We start from the raw sequence: 24332 nt of genomic DNA, 5'->3' as shown, positions 1-24332 counted from the left end.
TTTATCCTTAATATTCTTACTTGTGTTGATTTCCTTAAAAGGCTGTACTCTCTCACAATGCTTTGCTGTCCGACCTCAGTAAAGTCTACACTTGAGGTTCCAGTCTCTTGTCTTGCCTGTGTTTCAGATTCTTCGGCATTCAATGTCCCTGCTGGAGAGGTTTACTGCTACAAGAAGCAGCCAAGGTCCTGTGCCAAGAAGCAGCAAACTACTTCTCCTCCATGATAACTGTTTTTAACTACTTTTCTGGTTGGAAGGGGAGAGCCTAGCAATCCACAGGTGGTGAAACCATTTGGATGTAAATGATACAGGCTGCCCATCAAGCTGCACAAGCCAATAGCTGGTTCACAGTTGAATGAACCCAGTGTCTGAGAGATTTAAATTCTGAGAATGTCACTAAAACCCCTCAGATATCCATGCAAAATTCATTGAAGGCCGAGCACGGCATCGTTGCTGGCCTGCCATCCTTGTGTATGTGGAAAACCAGAAGGAGGGAAAATTGGTGCTATGTTAATACCACCCAAATATACACAATGAAGTCAGACTGAAAGCAGTGAAATTACAGCTGCTCCTCATGAGCTAACGGGACCATTTTCCTTAACCAGTGACCTTCAATTACAGAGTAGCAAGCAAATTAGTAGAGACAAAAAAGAAAAACCTGTTAGCCAGAAAATCTTACTGGCTAAAGCTTGTCTTGTTTCAGTTCCAGTTTCCGTAGCTTTCGGTAAAGTATGTGCTGTCTCTTTTGGAGTACTGGTGTTAACTGGAAATGTTGATTCCAGGAATAATGAATTCCTTCTTATCAAATGGTTGGGGTTACAGCTGCGTTTTTCAGAAGACCTTAAAGCTTTCTGAGTGACTGAACGGTCTGAATAATTGCAAGAAACCTCCTGATGCCACAGAGATCAAGTTAGGAAGAAATTCAAGGCCAAAAAAGCCAAGGCAAGAATGACTAAATGAAACCGCCATTTCTCAGTTCCCAGCCCTCCAGCATCCCTTATGCTTGCGGTTGTTTGCCTGTAGGTCAGAGCGACTGTGAAGCAGGCTGGGATGCAGATCTAAAATGCAGCAGTTTGGTGGACCCCATACAGAGGTACAGGGCTTGCTCTCAACTACCACCATCTTCAGATGCCGGTTAGGAGTCCGATCCTACCTGTTTCAGGTTGCTTACACAACCTGAAAAATTCACAAATCCAGATGAGTGATATCGTATGAATCCACTTTGAAAGAGGGCTAGAGAAGATAATGTTATTTGCAAGCTAAGGGTGCCCACACAGGGAACCAGCACTTTTCAGGTTCACAAACTGACTTAATTCCCTAGCTTGTCAAGCCCAAAGAATCACAGAATAGTAGGGGTTGGAAGGGACCTCTGGATATAAGGCTTTCTTCACTTTGAAGTTGGAGGAGGCGTTTGTGTTTAATTTTTTATGGCTGGTAACTTTATACACATTCTCTAACCCTATTTTTTCAGTTCCACCATTGCAACCTTCAAATCCTATAATCCAAATCAACTTCTGTTTTGATAGGACAGGCTCCATCCTTCCTTCTCTGGATACATAGTTTGACAAGTGAGGTTTTCCTTGTGGTATATTAGCACCTCGTATCTGCCTCAGATTTACAAACTGAGCCAAGGTCTCAATCAAAAGAAAAAAAAAAAAAAAAAAAAAAAGAGGCAAAACCACTTACAAGATAAAACAAGCCACACAGTTACAACAAAGATAACCACTTAGGTATAAGTTTTCTCCTGACAACATTGTTAGCTAAATACCTTTTCTCTTCCTTCAGTATATGTTGGCATGAAATCTTTTCCCCATGGTTTCTGAGTTATATGAGAGAAGCAGGGTGGGGAAATATTGCAGGGGGTTTTCACCTACTTTGTTGAAATTTGAAATACACTTTCCTGCTACCTGAACCACTACGCTGTTCACAGATTATCAGCTTTCCTTAAACCTCTTTTTTTCAAAGTTTTCCCAGGATAGTTCAGATCATCAACTCTTACAATTTAAACAGAGAGATTAATTTCTAAGGGACTGCTGTAGCAGCATGGTGGAATATCAGATTGTTTCATTCTTGCAGCTACTAATATGTTTGCTTTCTGAGGCAATTGATCTTTTTGAGATCCCTCTTCCCCTTAGTTTGACAGAAATCTGGTAATGACGAAGCTCTGAGTGTTCTCTAAATGCAATGTGTGGTGAACTTTGAGTCCCAAGCCTGAAGCCACAGTCTTCCCACTGTTTGTTGCTTGGGCTCAATAAACATCACACTGATATATTGAGATGACTCAGCTACACAGTGTTCACCTGCCAGCACCAACTCACTGGTCTGGACTTGTGAGTTTTTCCAGATAGCAGACAGGCTGAAAGAGCAAAGCCATTTATAGACCTGGTGATTATAATGATGCATGGGAACAAAAATAGATTTATAACAATCATAACATCCAGGACAGCCATACAAATAGTGAGGATAAAAAACAGGGAAAGATAAATATCTGTCTGGAAATATGACTACTACTGAATCAATAAGCTGATGTCCTACCAAAGCACGTCATTGCAAACCCAAGGCAATGGGGTATCAGTAACTTTTGGTCTGCCCAGTGAAAGTTGTCTGTCTTCTCCAGTTTTGCGTACTGTTACAAGTTGCAGTGAACCATTTCTGTTAGCTAGAAGGCTGTTCCTGCATCACTTTTAACTAATGATTTTTAAAAGGAGATAGTCATATTCCTGGAACATGAAACAGACTACTTAATTCCTATATCAGGTTTGTTAGTAAAAGAAAAAATCCCAATTTTTTTTTTTTTTAGTTTCTTTCCCCATTACATGTTGTAACCTATGTTATGGATAATGAATAATTAAAGGGACTTAACTTTTACAAACCAGTTTTGGGCTGTGTCCCTTCGCTGTTATGGCATGTAGTCACAAACGTGGTTCTTTTAAACACTGCTGAGAACAGCTTGGTTGTAGCATGGACAAGTGTTTATTACAGGGTTTACTGCCTTGTCCTATGATTCCATGTTCTGCAAAGCACATCTTAACTAATTCCCAAAGGCAAAGTGGCAATGCTGTAAAGCACTTGTGAAAACATTCAAACTACAGTTTAAACCTTGTTAAAGCACAGTTCTTCTTTGAAAAGTGACACTAAAAATGGCAGTGTGGGTTCCTGTATTTATTGTCTATTTGTGATTTCCAGATCAAACATGCTAAGTACAACTATACAGTTCCCTCCTAACAGCCACAGCCAGCTCCACAGACTCCAATGAGATTAGATAGTTGAAACTTTCATGTTTATGTATCATTAAGATGATGGGCTCCTTAGCATCTATCCAAACCTGCTCTCCTCACTGAAACAGATCCACCTTGGCCCCCTTCCATTTAGCTGAATGAGCTCAAGAAGGATATGTTTTCTTCTCACTAACCTGTGTCAGTTTTTTCACTGCTTATGGGAGTAAAACGTCTTTTCAAGCAGATCAGAAAATCTAACTCTGAATACAAGTATGCACAAAGCAGATGTGTTGAAGACAGTGCCACTTCTTAACCATGGACATTTTTCAGGTAAAGGATTTTAATGGTCTTCTAATTTGTTTTCTAGTCTGTTTCATGGAATAAAATATTTCGATCTCCAGAAAATTCTGATACGAACAGTATTCTCAATACACATTAACCTGTTTAAACACAGGCTTATGAGCTACATTTTTATTTCTCTAGAGAGCTGGATGTTGTGTATTTATGGCTGGCAACAGCAATGAGAAGACGCAGCCCAATCCAAAACCAACCGAAATTGTGTTACACTGGTCAGTTAACCACAGGGAGCTTGCTATAGGTTTGGTGCTTTTCTTTCTGCTGTATCTGAGCAGGAAGTAAACAGCCTCACCCACCTCCCAGCGACCGCTGAGTTGACACTAAAGCTTGCTGTTCCCAGTCAGGAGAAAAGACACGTTGCCATGTCCAGCTCTTGGCTGCTGGGGAATAAAGCTAGTTTGGCTTAAATAACTTCTGCTGGTGGGCTTGCTATAACATTCTAGTTGACACTTAAAGCTGGTCCCTATATGGAGAATACTGTATCACGCACAGCTACCCTTATGTGGTCGAAAATGGTCATTTCAAAAATAGTCCTTCCCCATACCCCAAAACAAAAATGTAGAATTGTAGAGGTAGATCCTGTTTATTGGCAGTACTGTCCCTCTATCTGGGCAGTATGTTCATAAATATCTCTGACAATAGATACTAAAGTACTAAAAGCTCTGAAACGATTACAGGACCAGTTACAGCATCCATTCAAGGTGCAATAGTAGCTGAGTGGTGGCTACTGCCCGACAGATGCCAGCAATACTTCCTCAGGTGGTAGAGTTTCCATGCCAGTTTTCACATCATCTCTTGCAAAGAACTCATCACTGATTCAAATGTCTTGAGATTTTATCATCCTGACGAGTGTAATTTGCATCTGTTTCAGTCTTAGGTTACGCTTGATGGGTGTTCAAAGAGTTACAGATGTGTAAGGAGGAATGTGCGAGGCTGTCCATCTAGAAAATGATGGTTTCCTGACTTAGCGTAACCGAATTTTTGTGAAACAATATGCAGGCTTTTTCCACCTCAGTCTTTTGCCAATCCTGCATGGCCTTGTGACTCAAAGGGATAAAACTGCACAACCCAGAGCCAGCATGGGCCCCAGATTTCAAATGCTCGAGAGCTGGAATATCCAGAGCTGAGGTTTTGGTCTGGCCTGTGAAAAGGGAGAGAAAACCATCTGTGAAAACTGGAGGCACATCTGGGTTTGGCTTCTACCCCGGGATCCCACAGCCTCCCATAATCACTTTCTGAATATCTGCAGGTTGGGAGAAGAAATCCTTTTGTCGCACCTTAGCTTGGGAAGCAGTGCTCAGTTCTGCGCCTGGTACAAGCAGGTTCCCCAGGGCTTCCAGGGATCCCTCTGAGAAATCCAGAGAGGCAAGACCAGCAGGGTTTAATCCTATGGCTTTAGAAAAATGCCTTTTTCTAACCAAAAGGTCTGCATGGCAAGTGGAGGAATGAAGAACAGGCCCGAGTGGGGCCTCCCCTGTGGGCAAGGGTTTGCTGAAAACACTGACCCTTCCCTTTTTCTGCCACTGAAAAATCACAACCGCACATGCAAAAGGCCCGTATGGTTCCTGCAGGTCTCTCCTCCTTGCAAAGCCCCTCAGGGCTGGTGCTGGCTGGCGGGCGACCCAGGCAGCCAGACACCCGTCAGGTCGCGCAGGCCTGCCTTGGCAGGCAGCAGGGGCAGCCGGGCTGGGCCTCGCGTTCCGGCCTCAGCAGGGAAGGGAAACCGGCAGGGATCCTCCTTCCCTTCAGCCTTCCCCTCCCTGGCCTTTGCTCACCCGCCAATACCCTCCCTAGAAACCCCTGGGGAGCCGAGCCGAAAGGAACCCTCTTCCTCCCCAGGAAACGGCAGCCCGGCGTGTGCTGGAGGGCCTGGGAGCGGGTGGCCGCGCTGCTGTGGCGCCCTGGGCTCGGCCTCCAGCAGTGATTTTTAACCATGTCTCCTGTGAGCCTCGAGCACCGAGGGAGCCACTGTGAGCCCAGGGCACCGTCTCCCCTCCAAGCCAGCTGCTCAGGGGAGAGGAGGGGGAGGCAGCCAGACAGCCAGACAGAGCCCAATTAAACCCTCCCCTGGCCAGCCCCTGACACTCCCTCTTGCATTTTCCAGTCTGTGGTTAGAGCACTCAAAGGGTTCCATTAAGTCATCAAGTTTTACAGGTTCCTTAAAAAAAAAAAAAAAAAAAAAGAGGGGGAGAGAGAGAGTGAGAGAGAAAAGTTTGGTCATGGTAGGGAATGAGTGATCAAAGCCGAGCCAAAGCTTCCTGTTACACCGGGACTATATATATATCGTGTCTTTAATGTTGGGGGATGTAAGCAGGCTGCTAGGAGGCTGGAGCAGGAGCTGACTCTCTGCCTGATTTCCCAGCTCGCTGAGGTTTCTTCCACCGACCACAATGAACAAGTTCCTGTGCTGCACGCTTGTGGTAAGTCCCTTCAGAGAGGTAGATAGGCTTTAAGATGCATTACAGCTTCAGAGATCAGGCTGTAAAGACGTACAGCTTTCCTTCTGGGTTTTTTTGTTTTGTTTTGTTTTTCTTGTTTGCAGTATTTTTTGGGTTTGGGGTTTTTTTTTGCCTCCTCTCCGTGTTCTTGGTAAACCCTTTTCATTTCATCACGCCGAGCTTTCCTGGTGAGGTTTGGAGTGCGACGGACATGTCCAGCTCCAGGGAGGCAGCAGGGATTTTAATCCCATTCTTAAGGTAGTGGCATGATTTGCTTTTCTTTTGCCTTTTTTCCTATATTCGTCTCTCCTTTTGTAAGGCTTCATTGTACTGGGCTGACAGAAAACACTGTATCTAGGAATGAATTTAGAAACGGTAGTCTGGGGTGTTTGGTTTTGATTTATAAAAGCTCCATCCCCGTCTGTCTCTGTAATCGTTGCTACAGTGGCACTGTCAGTATCTCAGATACTGGGCTGGCTTCCTTACCCAGGAAAACCACTGTGAACTCCAGAAAAAAGCACGAGCGTGCGGTGCTTGTTTTGGCTTAGAAAATTCAGCTTCATGTGGAAGAAAGTAATGAATTAGTAGCTGTGTCAGTAGCTATTTTACAGAAAAAAGTTATGTTATTAAATCCAGTATAAGCCCCTGCCTTAATAAGTTTTTGTTTACTTGGTGATTTAGCAGGATGCTTCCAGACGCAAATTTAGAGATGTTAGCAGTGCAGTAAATCTTTCAAAATGTCATTTAATCCCTTTAGCCATATGGAATTGTATATGATGTCAGATTAATTAAAACCTGCGTACAGGCAGATACTGTGTAACATCTATTGGGAGGCTATTCATCTTTTGGATAAGAAAACATTTAAAGAAAAACATTAAAAAGTAATATTCAGAGCAGGCTGTTATGCATGCCTGCGCCGTAACTTGTTCCTGGGATGTTTTGGTGAATACAGTGGCATTAATGTTGTGGCAGAGAGTTAGAACTGAAATCCTTTTATTTGGAAAGCTTTTTATAAATGCAACGAGATTTCCAGGATCCGATGAGTAATGCATGTTTATTACTCTCTGTACAACTTTCTGAAAGAGCTTTTTGAGAAACAAACCAAAGTAATTAATGGTGCAAGGGAAGCAAAAATTGTCAGGCTTGTGGTCAGCAAATTGAAACGCAGGACAACTTTTTCATCTGATGTATGATGTTGTGCCTTCTTGGTCTGTATAAAAGCACAGGAAGTTAATTTGGGAATTTCAGCAATAGCCTGTTATCAGTGTGGCTTCTTATCTGTGGCTGTCATGAAATAATCACATCAGTATTCTGGTTTTGATTAAATGTTATGTGCCTGTCCATGTTCTCCCGTAAAGTAATAGAGTTTGTTGAAGTTTAGCATAATCCTCTGGCAGATGAGTCTCGGAGCTGAAATACATCAGTGGCAGGAGGTACATACCAGAGAACTTCATCATTCAACTCTTTCTTTTAATTATTTAAAAGCAATTTATTTAAAATTATTGTGAAGTTTAAGTACTGTCAGTGAAGTTTAAGTACTTACTGTCAGATGTGCTAGAGCTCAGGAAAGTAGTTTTAGTACCTGTTTTATAAGAACACTGGTAAGAGGCACTATAGCAGTTCAGAGTTGTATGTGTTTGGCTCACATACCTTAAGCCTGGTTTGGAGACACCATACCTAAAAATACCTATTATGTCTTTGGACATAATGTACTTTCAGCCTTGGCCTCTCTGCTAAGGTTTCAGAAAGGGGACCTGCTGTGGTGGTGCATGCGTCTGTGTTGTTTGCTGGAATGGAACACTAAAAATGCTTACAAACAGACAAGCGTTTTGAAATCAGACTGAATTGAAAGAAATTCCCCAGAGCTGGATCTCATTACTTGTCACGTAACTATCTTGACCCTTCAGCTTGACCTTTCTCTATTTTGGATCTCTGGGCGCATGTGACATGCTTTTTCTGGCCGGCCTGTTGGGTTTGCTGTGTGTAGGCAGCAGTGGCTTTGCAGCCCGCGAGGGTAGGAGTTATCTTTCTGTCTGACTTTCCTTCTGTCTGTCTGCATGTGTGTTGGTTAAAAATAAAACACCAAGGTTACCAGAAGAATTTTTAAAAGATATTGTCACAATTTAAATAACATCCCCTGTTCAAATCTCACAGAAACTTGAATTTCTTAACTTCTGTGTTTAACTTCTATGCTAATAGATTTACTACTATGATGGTCTTCCTGAAGAAAAACACCTGTTTGCGCATAGTACTGGACATACTGTTTCTCTAGCTAGATGGGCAGTTATTGGCAATGCTGTTCAGTGCAAAGGCAGACTGTAGTCATTGGTGGTAATATCCCAGGTTCGGGTTATCTCTAAATCTTGGTGTCACTCTGGTGAATAATGTTCCAAAATTTGAGTCATGGGTTAAGACACATCTTTTGGTGAGTAGGTAGTTAGGCTTTTCTGCTCTCTCCCTCCACAAGCTCCCAGGCAAATGTAACTCATATAAACGAAGACTTCCAGTTTAGCACTTATTTGATAAGACACAAAACTGACTGAATGTCATTTTCCTACCACCAAAAAGTAAACTATAGTTTACACCCCTAAACTGCTTTGTGAATGACAACTAATGGTGCCTTACAGAGTCTCTATGATATTTGAATTGTTGACAGATCGCTTTACTGGCAGAGAAATGAAGACAGTGGTTGATAGCCTCAGTTTGAGATACAGGTGGCTCAGGAGAGTCACTAGTTATATTCCTTATGTAAAAGAGCAGCCTCCGCTTTATAAAGCATCTTCCATACAAAAGTAGGTCCTGTTATGTCCAAAGTGGGTGGATTGCGTCGAAGTAGTTGGCACAATGGTGGAACAGCTTTATAAGCTAAACTCAAACCAGTGAAAAAGACTCCATTTTAGCTTTCGTTGTGTTCTTGACACTCAGCTGTGGTCTGCCAAAGGGTGCTACGGCTGGGCTGCCGTCTAAGTGAGCCTGCAGCGACTCACAGGTAAGCAGTGCTGCACAGCTGTTGGACCAAAGAAGTTAAATTTGGTGATTGCATGAAGCCCTCCCCAGAACAGCGAGGTGAGGAGGATGAGAGTTGAGTAACTTCCAGATGATGGGAGTCATTTCTCCCTAGGTGACAAATCTTTTGCAATAGATGGATGTGGATCTAATCCAACATGACACATACTGGATCTAGAGATACTGTGTTGATTTGACAAGCTATTGATTAGGGGGACCTTGTTAATATCATTTGGTGCTATATTTTGCCACTGGGATTTCTCTGGGGTCTGTGCATGATTTCAGTGAGGCATTCTGCCTAAGGGCTGAGGGTAAGCGAAGGCCTCCTGTCTTAGCTTTGTCCAAATACTTTGTGTAGAAAGCAAAGTAGGAAAGTTGTGAGGTTTTACTTTGAACCCAATGCAAACACTAGGAGCAATCTGACAGATGCCTTGAATGATTATTTATCACACAGGAAAATATGCTTCGGAATAGTTGTGGAATGCAAAACAGAAACAGATTTATCTTTCTCAGCAATTTAAACATTCTCCTTTGGTCTACAACCCAAAACCACAAAGCCAAGCTATATAATAATATTTTCATATGCTGAAAAGCCACTTTCTTTTCTCTCACAAAGCAGTGATTTAAGGGGATGATGCTTGAAGGATTTTTGCTTTATGTGCTTTGTCTTCCAGTTCATTTTAATTCAACAAGAAAAAGCAAGCAGCTCTTTGCCTTACATTTAAAGATGAAAGAAAAGGGGCGTGTACTTTTTTCATGCCCAAGATCTGAAATGAAATTTTACAATCACATTATTTCTCTTTCAAAAGCATCTTCTAAGGGCTCAAATAAATGGAGTGCATAGTCCTTTTATGTTAGCATTGTGTATGCTGACATAAAGGTGGTATGGAAAAAGATGGCTTCAGGCCAAATGTGTTGAGTGACACAGTCAAAGATTTGCTTTTTAACCTTGGGTAACTCATTTTGAGTATGTTCTCGGTGTTTACTTGCATGACACTGGCTTACACTACACTTGTATTTCAGTATTTGCAGTTCACCCCAGTTCCTCATAAGGAGACAGCCACCCAGGGTTTGGCCCAGGGAGATGGATGAGGACTGAGTTTTTTCAGTCCTTTCAGAACCGAGCCCATGACACTAGAACTGAATTTCACACAATAGGTTGATGGATGTAGTTAATGATACTAGATTTTGGTTTGGTTTTGGTTTTCTGTAATTATTTTGTTACTGATAGCATTTCATACACATAGAGGGAAAAAACAAAAACATCCGTTGGGATTGTTTTTTTAAATTGAGCCTTGCATTTCACTACCCTTAGCAAAACCATTTGCAACTGAGCGTGCTCTGAATCAGACTAGCAGTTGGTTTGTTGAGATGACCAAGATATTGAGTATGATTGGCTTCCATTGGTGTTAGGATATAAAGGATTTGCTCAGGGTTTAAAATTGAAAGAAACTTCCTAACTCTTTCCAGTCTGTTCCCCAGCTTTTACAGGAAACCAACTGTTGTATTTACTTTCAGAAATGCATTGAGACCTATATTTAAACTACTTGGGTTTCTTGCACCTGCTTCTCAGTAAAGGCTGTTCCCAAACTTCCTCCGATGAGAGAATCCCCTTTTCATTTGCCAGCAACATCCTTTAATGGAGAAAGTTCTTCTTTCTCCCTATGTTCACTGTCTATCTGCACTGAATCTATAGGTACTGTTTTGCCTTGCCAAGCTATTGAACAAGTCAAGATCCTCTTCAAGATGAAGCTCTCCATTTCCTTCTAAACTTTCTCTGTACCTCTTCCAGGCTGAATGAACCTTTCCTAAGCGAGGACGAACAGAATTTTACACAGTCTTCTGAATGACAAATCCGTGACTATGGCCAAGTGTAGCACTGAGAGACACTGATAGACTCCATCTTTGGTTTCTTAAGGGTTAAAAGGTGAACATGCTCGTTGCCCCTACTTCTGAATCCAGTAAACTGAAGCCAGGCTTCTACTTTCTTTCCCCTTTCAAACTGGAACCTGCCGCCTTCTCCAGCAAGAGCAAAACAGGCCAGTGCCAGCATGATTATAGGAGAAACTCTGCTTTCTGTGAAGCTTTTCGGAAGTCCAATGTTCAGAGCTAGTAAGTTCTGATCATGGCATTTTCATGTGCTCAAACAGTGATATTTCTTACAGCAGAGATTCGGGTCTTTAGTCCATAGCCTGCCTTTAGGTGTGGGCATTCACGTCAATCAGAGGTTTTATGTGGCTGAGAATCTGCTACCAAGTTGTTCTCAGCATAGTTTAGGAAGAGGAATGTCAGGAATGACATAAAATGGATTTAATTACAATTTTAATTTGATTTGAGAACATATTTTTGAAGGGCCTCTCCTTATTTACTGTATTTTATTTTGCACATCAGAGCAGACTTGGAGTATGCAAAGTGGATTTACAAAAGTAAACTGGATTGATGAAAGTAAATCCAGAGATGGACTCCAGAGATGCACCAGATGCACTGTAACCACAAATGCATACTCACTCCATGAGAGCAGACTGAAGTTAGTCCAAAATACCCCCTCTGAATCATGCATAATGGGGATGTCAGGTGCTCAGCACCATCTGTTTTCCTCTCCAAATCTGCTGTAACAGGTGATCTAACTTGCTAATGTAAGCACAAATTCAGTGTGTCTCAGGCCAGGAGAAAGAACAATTCAGTGACGTTCCCATCTAGCTTATTCTGTGAGGTGGAAGAAGAGTCTTTTTGTTCTGTTTGTGCCAAGTTGCTGCAGTAAAACTAGTAAAAGTTATACTTCATTACCTTCCATCATTCTTCCTGCATTTTTACAAAACTTCTGAAAAACAGATTGCTGATTTTCAGGTTTCATATTAATATTCAGAATACTCACGTGTGCTAGGTGTTTTCAATCTGCATAGAAGACAATCTTGCAGTCTGTTCTCTTAAGTATTATTAAGGGACTTACAGTAGTCTTATGAAGAAGTGTGGTGTTGGGGATTGGAGTCTAGAAATGTACTTAACAACATACTAATGGCTGTACTAGGTCTAAGGAAAAATAACCTAGAAAAAATGCCCTAAAAAGCCTCATATGCTGTCTATGGGAGGCATTGATAGCTGATGCATAGAGGAAATGAAAGAAAAAAGGCAGAGAAATAGTGATATTTTTCCAAAACACTCCTCCAGACTCAAGCAATTTGTGGTTTGGGATTTCCTGATCAAAAGGTGATGTTTATGTTTAATAGCCCTTTATTGTTTTCCTCCATTACTTTGCCAAGTAACATTTTGAACTCAACCGTTTACAATGTCCAATAGGAATGAGTTGCACAGCTCACTGTACTGCTAGGATCATAATAGTCAAACAGTAATAGTAATGGTAATCCTGCTCTATGTTTAAAATTATGTATAAAATGTTCTGGTTAAATACTGAGATACTGATTGCATTTATAGCTTTAATTTGACTGCAGAATCTTTTGTTGTAATTGTTTAGTAAATAGAAGCGTTGGATCCTGCATGCATATGGCTCATCCACTGATGGAAGGATTCCTCAGCTATTTAATGTGTGTTTCTGGGAAAGAAAGGAAGACAGGGGTGGTGTGCTTTTCTTTTAAAAACACAAAGAAAATATCAAATGCATCCTTTTAGTGATACTGATTTATTAATCCTACTGTTATGGTTATGGGTTACGCTCATTTCGATTGATAATATTCTGGTTGCCATTAATGGTTCATAGCTATTGGTACTTCCAAAGGCAAAACTTCACATGGCCTCACACACATATTGTTCATGTATTTTTTTGCTCCATTTTAAAAATAAATTTCTGTCAAATTGTGTTGGATTGTTTTAAATTTTTATTAGCTTGCTTCATATAGCTGTAGGTTCTTCAGGAAGCAAGGGCCTCCATTTTTCTCCTACAAAATCCCATGCTCTCGTACCCTGATTATTGAATTTGAATTATTTTTAATCCTGAATCATCCCCTGCAGCAAAACTTCTCACGTGCTTCATATATGTTTTACAGTGTAAATGGTTGAGTAAGGAAAATAGAGCAGATCTTGTTGTTCTTGCTCCTGCATGTTGCAGAGGGCAAAGGAGTAGTCATGAAATGGTCCACGTAACTGTTCAGCACCTGAAAAACGTGTCACCAAGGGCAGAGGCATGGCCCAGAGGAGCAGATTCTGCTACAGTGACGGCTTGAGGATTGTTGCGGGGAAAACTGGCGTTTCTGCATGAGGACGAGCTGCCCTCATGGCTGGTTGCTGTCCCTAAACGTTGTCACACACGTTCCATTAAGGTGTTCATTAGTGTTCAAAATTTTCACCTGCATTTCCACAGACATCTGCATGAAATATGGGTTGATGCTTGTCTTTGTAGTATCTGTGCTGCATATTGCAATCTGTTGCGTCCTGCAAAGGGAATGTATGTGTCCGTGTGAGTCTTGGACTCTGGGATGCTGTATTATCTATTACTAAATAAAAACTATAGAAGAAAACCTGGCTGTTCACATCAACAATTAATGGGATTACCAGGACTTCCTTATTACTAGAGTAATAGCTGTAGATTTACCAAGGGTGGGTGCATTTTTCATCAATGGAAAGCCATTCACTATTAAAAAATGTGCCGCACCCTCTTGTTAAATAGATCACATAAAACAGATCCAGTCATTTAAGAAAAATGGAGTGGTATATCAGACTTCAATAAGTAATAAAGAATTTCTCACAGTGGAAGAGATTGTGCACTGAGACCACAAGAAAAAGTGGGACCTCCACCTATAGAAATCACAGATTGGACAAATTACGTGGTTTAGTTAAGGGTAACTAGAAGAGGCTGTGGGGTCTATCCGCACTATCTGCATTTCATTCTTCAACCTAAGTGTAGCTGTGAAAAAGTAGGTTCATAAACAGGCAACAGGACAACGCACTGAAAAATATTTTCTTAATCACCTAATGTTACTTGGTGCAAATGCTGTAACTTGAGTTAATGCAGATGAATGATTAAATTTTCCTTTCCAACCTTACTAAGACTGTTACTTAAGAAGTGCCGTACTGTGGCAGAAGTGAGGCCCTTAGATGAAGCCCCTTTAGGAAACACAGAGCTTGAATGAATAAAAAGAGTTAATTCCACTTACACTTTGGGGACACCTGCACTGGAAAATAGGAAAATACCTTCTTGAAATTGAATTGGCAACTCTGTATTAGCTGACTAGGATTAAAATAGCAACAAAGACAAGTCAGTTGGATCTATAATTTGAATGGATGCATAGAAAAAAAATCTTCATTTGGAGACTGGAGATTCAAATCTTCATTTATTACATCTTTGTAAAATGTACAAGTTTTGGAAGAGAAGTGGTACATTGGTCACGCAGTGCTGGGGTAGGGCTGGCTTTTCAGTGGAGAGAGTGAGCTGCCAGCAGAGCCCATGGGGCTTGGGGCGGTGCATAGGAAGTAAACCTGAGAGTTATTTTTTTGATAGGCTGGTGCAATCACAGAACCAAATTTTCAGTTACAAGACCAGAATGATGTGATGTGGAGGTTGTCTCTGCAGAGGGCAGGGTCATCTCAGATCACTAGATCCCAAATGGTACCAGAAAAGCAGACTGTCGCAGGAAGCAGGAGAGTAGCAGTCACGACGTGTGCTGGTACTGAACCAGGTCCCAGGACAGCCGTAAGGCTGTGGTTTTAGACGTGAAGTGAAAGCACTAGCCTGGCCTCTTCCAGCTCATGTGATTAAATCCTTAATGTCCCCTGCATAAACTACAGCATTCTTTATCTCTGTCTGAAGCTGCATCTTCATACTTGACGTAGCTGCCACGTTTTATCCCCAGGGCTGCTGCATTTCAGTGCAAGATTAAATGGAAGGCATTAAAAAGTAATCTATATTGTTCAAGCCATTCATTGCTGGTAAGAAGAAAGACTGTAAGGAATCACCTTTAAAGGTATCTGCGGTAATGGTGCCGTATGCTGGTTGGATTTGTGTGCTCAGATACCATTTCTTTTGCATCTGAAGTACTTGATGCTAAAGAACACAGCAGTGCATAGTCCCCACCTTGCTTTACATCGAGCATGTTGCCAATGAAACTAATAGGCCAGGTTCTCTGGTGCCAGGCAGTAAAAGGTCATTGCCCAGTGATACTGAAAGGGTGTAAATGGGAGAAGAATAGGATCTACATCTCTGGAAGAATAAGCAAGTGCTTAGGTTGGGAAGATTTGCTGGATAAGATCCTAAATTTTTCCCATTCTAAGATAGACATGGGAGAGTCTGGAAGCTGGCTAATATTTTATAGATTTCCAACATAAACACTCTTTTTTATGGTAGCGACATGATTAGACTCATAAAGTCATTAAAATATAGGTTTCTTTGTGACCACGGTGCTCCCCAGAACTAAAGCAAGTGATGTTCTATTTTCCTGTTCCTAGCTCTTGGACATCTCTGTTAAGTGGACCGTCCAGGACAACTCTCCCCCCAAGTATCCCCATTACGACCCAGGGACATCTCGTCAGCTGCTGTGTGACCAGTGCCCCCCTGGGAGCTATGTAAAGCAGCACTGTACAGCCACCAGCCCGACGCAGTGTGCCCCGTGCCCGGATCAGTACTACGCCGAAGAATGGAACAGCAACGATGAATGCCAGTACTGCAGCGCCGTTTGCAAAGAGCTGCAGTACGTCAAGCAGGAGTGCAGCAGCACGCAGAACCGCATCTGCGAGTGTGTCGAAGGCAGATACTTGGAGCTTGAGTTTTGTTTAAAGCACACAGAGTGTCCTCCTGGATTTGGTGTTGCACAGGCAGGTATGTACCGCTTGTCAATATGCACAGACTTAATTAGAGCTCTCCTGCACGTCGACGACTCGTGGCAGTTACAAGATTAGGAAAGAGGCTCATCCAGATGAAATTACAGGACAGTAAATTGTAAAGCCAATTGAACCTGTTCCTAGCCTGCATCATTTGGACTGTAGCCAAAGGAACATTTCCCAGTGGAATACCCTGCTCCTACTGTAATATATAACTTAATGGCAGTAGCAAATGTAGCAAATTGCACTCTAATGAGAAACATGATGGATTGCCTCTTTTAAAGGAACATTATTTGGAATGTAGTATTTGTGTGTGTGATAAATAATAATGTTTTTCGTTTTGAAATCTGCTGTTTCAAGCAACTCTATATCTTGACAAACACCAGGAGCACTATGTATTTGACACCAAGTGTGTAATTATAACAATATTAATATAGCTCTACCATCACAGCAATATCTGGTAATAATTAATTATCAGCATCCTAAGTGGAACTCTTAGGGAAACTGTTATCAAACAAACAACCGTTTCTTTGTCAAGCAGGCCAGCATTGTGCTGTGTCTGGTGGGGATACAGAGCGAAGCGGCAGTTTTCAGTGCAGAGTATTCTTCATTTAAGACAACATAAATTGTTAAACCAATAATAAGTTCTTCTCTCAAAACAAAATACACCATTTATCATTTGGCAAACGTCATGGCCCAGTTTAGCTCCAGTATTTAATACAGCCTGAAAGAATTGTAAACTGTCATTGTACCGGAGATTGATAACTGCCTGGAGAAGAGCCCTGAGGAAGGGAATACAGAAAATCAAAGCATATTAGACATGAGCCTGTAGGCAACCAATCTCCAGACTACAGAATTGCTTCCCTAGGAATTACATATACGCAGTGAGAAACACGTGGACTGGCCCATACGTTTTAGAGCTATGCTGAATGACAGGTCGGGAGTCCTTTCTCGCGTTATGAACATCTCATTGGAGAACAACTTTGATGTAAGGAGTAATGCTGCTGCTGTAGCTGCTCACTATTTCCCTAGTAATTGGTTAACTAAGCACAACCCTGATGCTCTTGCCACTGCTAAGCATTTCCACTGGCAGCTACCGCATTTCCATATTATAAACCTAAGTCGTTATACTCAGGGACTTGGCTTAATGAGGTTCCACTGTACCTCAGCAGCAAGTCAAAAGGGGACAGAAACAAAGTTCTCAGAAAGCCCTTTTGGAAAGCAAAGACAGACATATAAATTCTCTGAGCAACCAGCCTGCTGTGTCCCTGTGAGCACAGTGAAACTGTGGCAGACAAATTTAAATCCCTTAGTTCAAAATGAAACAAACTTTGGGAGAAGATAAATGGTCGAATTGTGTAATTTATTGGAAAGTTGGTTTCCAAAAGACCATCAGAATGAACCAGCGAAACCCAAGCAGACCTCAAACAAGGAATGAAAACATTGTAAAAATAATTGCCTTCCCCTGTGTCAATAGCCAGTTCTTGAGGTGAGGCATCGAATAGGAATTTAATAAGCATGGACCACACTGTGTCCCACTTTCTGCCATATGATAGCCTTGAATTTTACAATGGTGTAAAATCAGGTGAAATAAAACCTAAGTGTAGAAAAATATGCTTCCACTGCCGCACAGGGAGATGGTGTGGTCCAGTGTCTCATCCAAAGCTTAAAGCATTAGAAATCTGTTTCCCCACTGCCGGTCACTCACGATTACGTTGGGCTGATCACTTTACTTTGGTAGTCCCCTTTTGCGAGTGTAGATTAAGGTTTTGTTCCTTTCCGCTGTGGCTGGGGCTGTACGTGGCAGGGTTTTCAGCAGCAATGTGCTGGAGAAGCAGTGCTGCTGCGAGGCTGCACTATCTGCCCGGCGGCAGCTGCCGTTTCCTTGGGGAGGATGGGGGATTCCAGCCAAACTGGAGGGAGCGGCAGGAGGGCGGCTGGGCTGCAGCCGTTTGTGCCCTGAACAAGAGCAGCCAGATAAGCAGCGAAGAAGAACCTGGCAAAGCTGGGAGGTGACTTTATGCTCAACCCTGAGAACGCTGATGGATTACCCAGTTTATTTCCCTTTTGCACCACAAAGGTTACGTGGGAAGCTCTGGGCAGAGGGACACGCCGTTTGCAGGGACTCTCCTTTCTTCCCCTTCCTCCCTGGTAGAACACAACAGCAGTGTGTCTGTAGCAGGGAAAGTTGCTAAGAATGCAGACTTCTCAGCAAAGCTAATAGCTGCCTGCTCAGGTGCAGGTGTTGGCTGGAGTTTTGTACAGCCCAGAGGCGCAGGCAGCACACATTGTGCTAGAAAACACAAGGGCTGACGCTGCTGCTGCGGGTTGGGCGCTGGCTGCAGAAAGCAGAGGGTTTGGGGGGTTGGCAATATATGGGGTCTCTGGTTTTCAGATGCACAACTAAAAAATTCTTTGTTTTCACTTGCTGTCTGATGAAAGAAGTGCTAGGTGGGGTGTAGGCAAGTATTATTCTTTATTTCACAGCTGGTTGAAAACTGGAGATTTGTACTCTTTTTGTCTAAGGAAATGCCCAAAATAAATAAAATTTACTTAAAAGCTAGTATTAAAATAAGCACCCACATGTAAATACTTCCAAAATACACTAGATGGAGGCATTTTCTTATTCAAATATAATTTCCAATTATTTCTGAATAATCTCAAGCATGTGCTTAAATTCATGCTCAGTTATGCAATATTAGGTACTAGACTTTAGGCACTCGCTTAAACGTTGGCTGAATAAAGATGAATTAAGAGTGAATATACAACATTTATTGGTGCTGTTATTTTCCTGCCACTGGTGGTTAGACTGTTTGCATTGTTTCAGATTTCATGCATTAATTTTCTTCCTCTTTGTCCGTGTGATAGAACCATATATTGTCATTCTATTGTTGTGTCAGATATTTGATTCTGAAGTAAAACTATGCTTTATGAAAGTAAAATACCAAGCAAACCATATGTATGTATATTAAATATTTTTGCTTTATTGGATAATCTACTTTCTTTGCTTTAAATTCTATTTTACTCAAGCCCAGAAAAAAATTCAAAATTGTTACTGAAATTCTATTTTCATTTATAATTTAATATTTGAGCAGGGCAGGTACTTTTCAGAGGGTCTTTAGATGATATTTAGTCGGGTTAAATTTTTAGCTAGAACTGAAGTAATGCATTTGAGTAGGGTTCTGGGCAGATATTACAGAGTACAATTTAGAGCTGTGTCTTGTGCCATTTGATTATTTCACAGAATATTTGTACAGCTGAAGGATGAAGGGCAGACATCATCTAATGTCTGAATAGACTCAAGTAATTACTGACTTAGAGATATTACCTTACTAAATTAAATCTCTATTTTAAAAATTAAAGTGGTTTTTTTTCTTCTAAGTGTGATTCCTTCATAGATCAGAAATGTGAAAAGCAGAAGCATGACAATTTGGGGAGGAATATTTTGTTTTCTTTTTGTATTCTTGCATTTTTTCTTCCACAGTTGAGGTTATATGTAATTGGATGCATTGTTTTCCTATTTCCACAGGCACGCCTGAGAGTGACACTGTATGTAAGAGATGTCCAGAAGATTATTTCTCGAATGAAACATCATCCAAAGCAGCCTGTCTAAAGCACACAAACTGTAGTGCACTGGGTTTCAAAATAGCATTGAAGGGAAATGCATTTCGTGACAATGTCTGTCAGGAAAATACAGATACGGCACCTCAAAAATGTGGACTAGGTATGTATCATATTAAGGAAAAGTGCTCTGAAAACGTACCTTAAATTACAGTTAAAATTAGTGTATTGTCATTTATGATATAAACATCTAGCTTGTTAGCCATTTGCCTGCTGTGGTGATGGCCATAGTAGAGTTTTAATTATTGTAGGTCAGACCAAATGGAACTCAAGCACAGAGAGTGACAGTACTATAAAGACCACTTCTTAGTTTGTTTTTTAAGTGTTTTTTCGTTTCATCCTTGCTACTTGCTCTTTTTTCCAGAGACAAGCAGGGTAACAGAGATCAGAACAATTGACTTACTCTTTTTCACTTTCTCATTTCAGATGTAACCCTGTGTGAGGAGGCTTTTTTCAGGTTTGCTGTTCCTAGTCATCTCACACCTAACTGGCTGAATATACTAGCAGACAGTTTGCCTGGGACAAAGGTTAGCACAGAAAATATCGAAAGGATTAAACAAAGGCACAGTTCTCAAGAGCAGACCTTCCAGCTTTTGAAATTATGGAAGCAGCAAAACAAAGAACAGGATATGGTCAAGAAGATTATTCAAGGTACCTTATTTTGATAGCACATATATTAAAAACAACCTTCTAAATGGCATTTTAAAAATTGATTGGGATCGAATACCTCCTGGTGACCTGTTATGCTCTGAGGAGGACCTGCAGGGCTTAACTGAGATTTATTGATGCAGTAACCACAGTGAAGTCAAGAGGAAGCAGGAAGAGAACTCAGCTTCTCCTGCTCAGTCGAGAACTGAATTCTTCCCAGACTTGTAGCCCCCATGGGAGCATGTGGTGTCACAGCCAAGGTCCCCTTTTGAGGCTGCAGAACGTATGAAGAATTTTGATCAAATGGGGAAAACGTTTCCCACTGTTACATCTGAGTGGTGGCTGTTGAGGTTAGCGGGAGCTGGGTGCCTGCAACTGAGAGTGCAATTTGTTTTCTGTAAAGTGGAGACTGACAGCTGGGACTAGGACATCTATTCACGGAATGGCAACGCATGGGAGTGAGGAATATACAGACAGGCTTCCCCTTCTTTTTGCCTTCCAATACCTATTTGTCATGCCAATTCACCGCTCTGTTTGGGCTGAATCTGCCAAGACAGGTGTCAAAGGTGAAATAGTGCTGCAGTGTTAACACCAAGGTTTTTATGAGAGTCAGGCCGACTCTTTTCATGTAAGCCACCATCAACAACCACCACATCCAAACGACATTTTGTCCACTCAATAGATTTGAAAAATGCTGCAGGAATTATTTCCCTCCTCTCCTTTTCTCTATGTACGCTTATGCCAGACTGTGAAGTGCCTGGAATACTTCAAAAGCCAAAATTACTGTTTTAGCAAAGCTCACCTAGACATTTCTGAAGAAGAGTAAAATCTTCATTCATTAGAACCAAATATTAGGATTCCTATCACATACGCAGAGCATTTTACAAGATAGATGAAACAAGTGGATAGCAATAAATATTCGCTATGAAGTTTGTTTGTAATTTGGGGCTGTTTGTATTTGCAAAGTTAATTAAATTCTTAAGTGCCTTTCATAATTGGAGCCTAAGGAAAGTATTGATGAGAGAATTATTTGAAATAAAGTGAAAAAAAAAATTGGGAAGGAATATTCACCTTCAAATTTTGGAAGTTTTTTTGCAGGCCCTGGTAAAGTTGTAATGCATTGCACTTACCTCTCTTTTCGGTTTCTACAGATATCGACCTTTGCGAAAATAGTGTCTTAAAGCATATTGGCCACCCGAACCTCACCTTTGAACACCTCAACATGCTGATGGCAAGCTTACCAGGCAAGAAAGTGGGAAAAGAAGATATCGAGCGCACAATGAAACTATGTCAACCTACAGAGCAAGTTCTGAAGCTTCTCAATCTGTGGAGAATAAAGAATGGTGACCAAGACACCATTAAAGGTTTAATGTATGGACTGAAGCACTTGAAAACATACCACTTCCCGAAACGAACCATCCAAAGTCTGAAGAAGGTGATAAAGTTTCTTCACAGATTTACAATGTATAGATTATACCAGAAACTCTTTTTAGAAATGATAGGGAACCAAATTAAATCAGTGAAAGTAAGATGTGTCTAATTCAAGATATTTTTCATTCTCCACTGACTATTTTTCCCTAATTACTGCCAGCAGTAATTAAACTGGAATGTTGTTTCCCAACATTATGTCTTACTATTTATAGAAATGCCTGACTGGAATAGGTCTACGTCTTTTGCAGTGTTTTTGGAGGTTTTTTTTTTTTCACAAAATCACTTTTGTAAAAGCTATTAACCTGTTGATAACACTAAGAGCCTGATTCTGCATTTTTGCACATTCAGAGTTGAAAAGCCCCACTATAGTCACTAGGTGAAAAAAGAATGCCAGACCAGGCTCTACTACAGTATTTGCTATTTATATTCTTCAAGGAGTAAACATTTTTTGTTGTACATATTTATTAAGTTAAATGGAAATTGTATGAGACTGAATTTTAGGAAGAGAAATTAAAACACACTGTATATTTTCTAGTTAAACAAAAATGATCCCATATATTTTTCTGGCAAAATTTTGTAGCATGCTCTAAGAGTTATTAATTTCTTTACATTTTGTATTTAAAAAGGTATTATTGCTTAGTTTTATTTGTATAAGTTGTGGTATCTTTTGGTAGGGATGTTTTAATTTATCCAATTGTATTAACTCAAATACAGTGAAAATATAGCGTAAGTGACCTGAATATTTAAATATTCTGTGAGGAAGTGAATGTACCATATTTAAGAAGCTGGATTTTTATATAGAATTTCATAATCTTATTTTATAAAACAATTAAATTTTTCAGTTTACTTTTTGACTGGTGTTTTACTCTTGACTCTGAAGTGGAAACTAATAACAAAGACAGACCATGTGGGTTTCGTGCCTTATCTTGGGCTTGGCTCTCTTCTACTGCCTGTCTGGTCTAGTAGTTAATATGTGAGCCGAGTAAATATTGACCAGCACTGGCTTTTCATGGTCACTGTGCAGGTGTAAAAGAAGGCAAAACATATTAAAGGTTCTAGGTCAGAGGGCCCAGGCGGTTGCGATACAACTGATTACAACGCCATAGACGCATTTGGCCCAGCACCACTCTTGGCCTGGTGTCATTCTTGGAGAGCTCACAACCTTTGCCCTAACCACAGCTTGTAATTTCATGGAGGAAAGATGATGCACGGCCCTGACGGGCTTGGAAAGCCTCACATATTGCCACTATGTTTAAAGGAAGGGAGCACGGAGAGGTCACATTAAAAAAAAAAAATCATTTACCATTGCCCTCAGCTACTGAATGAGGCACCTGCAAAGAGGCGGGCCCCAAAAAAAGGGAATGGGGTGTGTAAGAGTGTTGCTATCAAAAGCTCATGTAATTTTAAGGACCAGTGATCATTCACAGTGCAAGCCAAAGGCTTTGGTGGCTGCAGAGGGAGACTGTGCTCTTGGTTTGTTGTTCTCTAAACCACATACAGAGCTTGAGTATTCAACATATTCTTTTCCCTTGAGTAAAGGAAGGAAAAGCCATCAGCATTTAGCCTGGTGTGACAAATATTCCTCTATTACAGATGAGAGGATCTGAAGCAAAGAATAAGGGGATTCCTGGTAGATATGATAGATGCTCATCAGAAGTGCTCTCCTTACAGAGCGTACAAATGGGACATACTGCTTTAAAATACTTGGGTTTCATTTTCCACTGAATTCTCACATTGCTTTTTGTATCAAAAGGAATAAACTCTCTTTTATATTTCACATGCTATATATTAGCATCTCATTTATCAGTGTAGCTGAGAAATGATGCTGAACACACACAAAAGATTTCTAGTTTTGTGTTGATTCATTTGAAATAATTTACATACTTTTACAACAGAAACTGCTTTTACATATAATTAAGATGTGATAATAACAGAGCGTCAAATTTGCAAAACAGAGACCAGATGTTTCCATGACTCTGCCAGGTGTGGAGGTTTGGGGTGTTGTAGGTGTTAAAATGAGAATAATCATCTTACTGGCAGCAAAACGAAGAGGATCCCGCACACCTCTTAGAAACATTTCCATCCTAATCCTTTCCGTTAGCTCTGTTTAATACAACAATTTTGCAGTTGGTAGTAGAGTTATAGTGTCAAGTAGTAATACAGTTTAAAGACGTATCAGTGAAATCACTTTAAGAGAGCTTTTGGCTAGAGAAAAGCACAGTTGCCTCGTAGTACATGGTACTGTTTTTAATTTATACATCTATATATCCATATGTCAACTAATTTTATGTAGTTCTCATTGTAAATAACACTAAATGTTTGTGGTCCTTCATGAATGGCAACACTGAAGAAGGCGCTCGGTGCCACAGAGTATAGCTTATGCTATAGCTACCATATGAACATGCTATACCTCACTACAGTATAGACTTGCACTGGATTTCCTGGAAAACTTTAGCATTAAACTATTACCTGTGCCTTTCAAAATAGATTTTTTCCCTAAACATAAAGTTACACCTGTTTAATAAATTATACCTGTTAAAGCTGAGTCAGCTAACCAGGTGCCCACACTCAGGTAGGCACTTCTCAGCTAGTTTATGCCTCATTTATCAATTCAGCTTTGCTCAGCTGGAAGGAATTGAGCACTTCACATCCTGAGCAGGCGACATGTAAACTGTGTTCCCTTCCCCAAAGAGCCTCCAGCCCAAAATAGCCAAGACAAACAAAAGCGAGACCCAGGATAATGAGGGAGAGGGAGAGGCAAACAGAAAGTGGGAGGATTGCTTGGAAAAAATGTGGGTTTGGGGTGGTATTTTGTTTTTCAGGGAAGGTTGCAGGAGGAAAGAGG

At 40.9% G+C, this 24332-nt stretch overlaps 1 protein-coding gene across 10 annotated transcripts in view; it reads left to right on the top strand.

The window, feature by feature from the left end:
* TNFRSF11B (TNF receptor superfamily member 11b) overlaps window positions 1-22338 on the top strand; it is a 102433-nt gene extending 80095 nt beyond the window's left edge. For all 10 annotated transcript variants that reach the window (XM_075085653.1, XM_075085659.1, XM_075085662.1 and 7 more), the window contains 5 exons: window positions 128-5995; window positions 15416-15785; window positions 19317-19511; window positions 19835-20059; window positions 21208-22338. In XM_075085653.1, coding sequence (XP_074941754.1) covers window positions 5966-5995; window positions 15416-15785; window positions 19317-19511; window positions 19835-20059; window positions 21208-21596 — 1209 coding nt within the window. In that variant the 5' untranslated portion in view covers window positions 128-5965 and the 3' untranslated portion in view covers window positions 21597-22338. The remainder of the gene's footprint in view (window positions 1-127; window positions 5996-15415; window positions 15786-19316; window positions 19512-19834; window positions 20060-21207) is intronic.
* The last annotated feature ends 1994 nt before the right edge of the window (window positions 22339-24332 follow it).

This window comes from Phalacrocorax aristotelis, chromosome 2 (genome assembly GCF_949628215.1).
Source record: "Phalacrocorax aristotelis chromosome 2, bGulAri2.1, whole genome shotgun sequence".
Classification (NCBI taxonomy): domain Eukaryota; kingdom Metazoa; phylum Chordata; class Aves; order Suliformes; family Phalacrocoracidae; genus Phalacrocorax; species Phalacrocorax aristotelis.
Note: the sequence above shows the minus strand (reverse complement) of the source record. Positions and strands in the feature narration are given on the sequence as shown.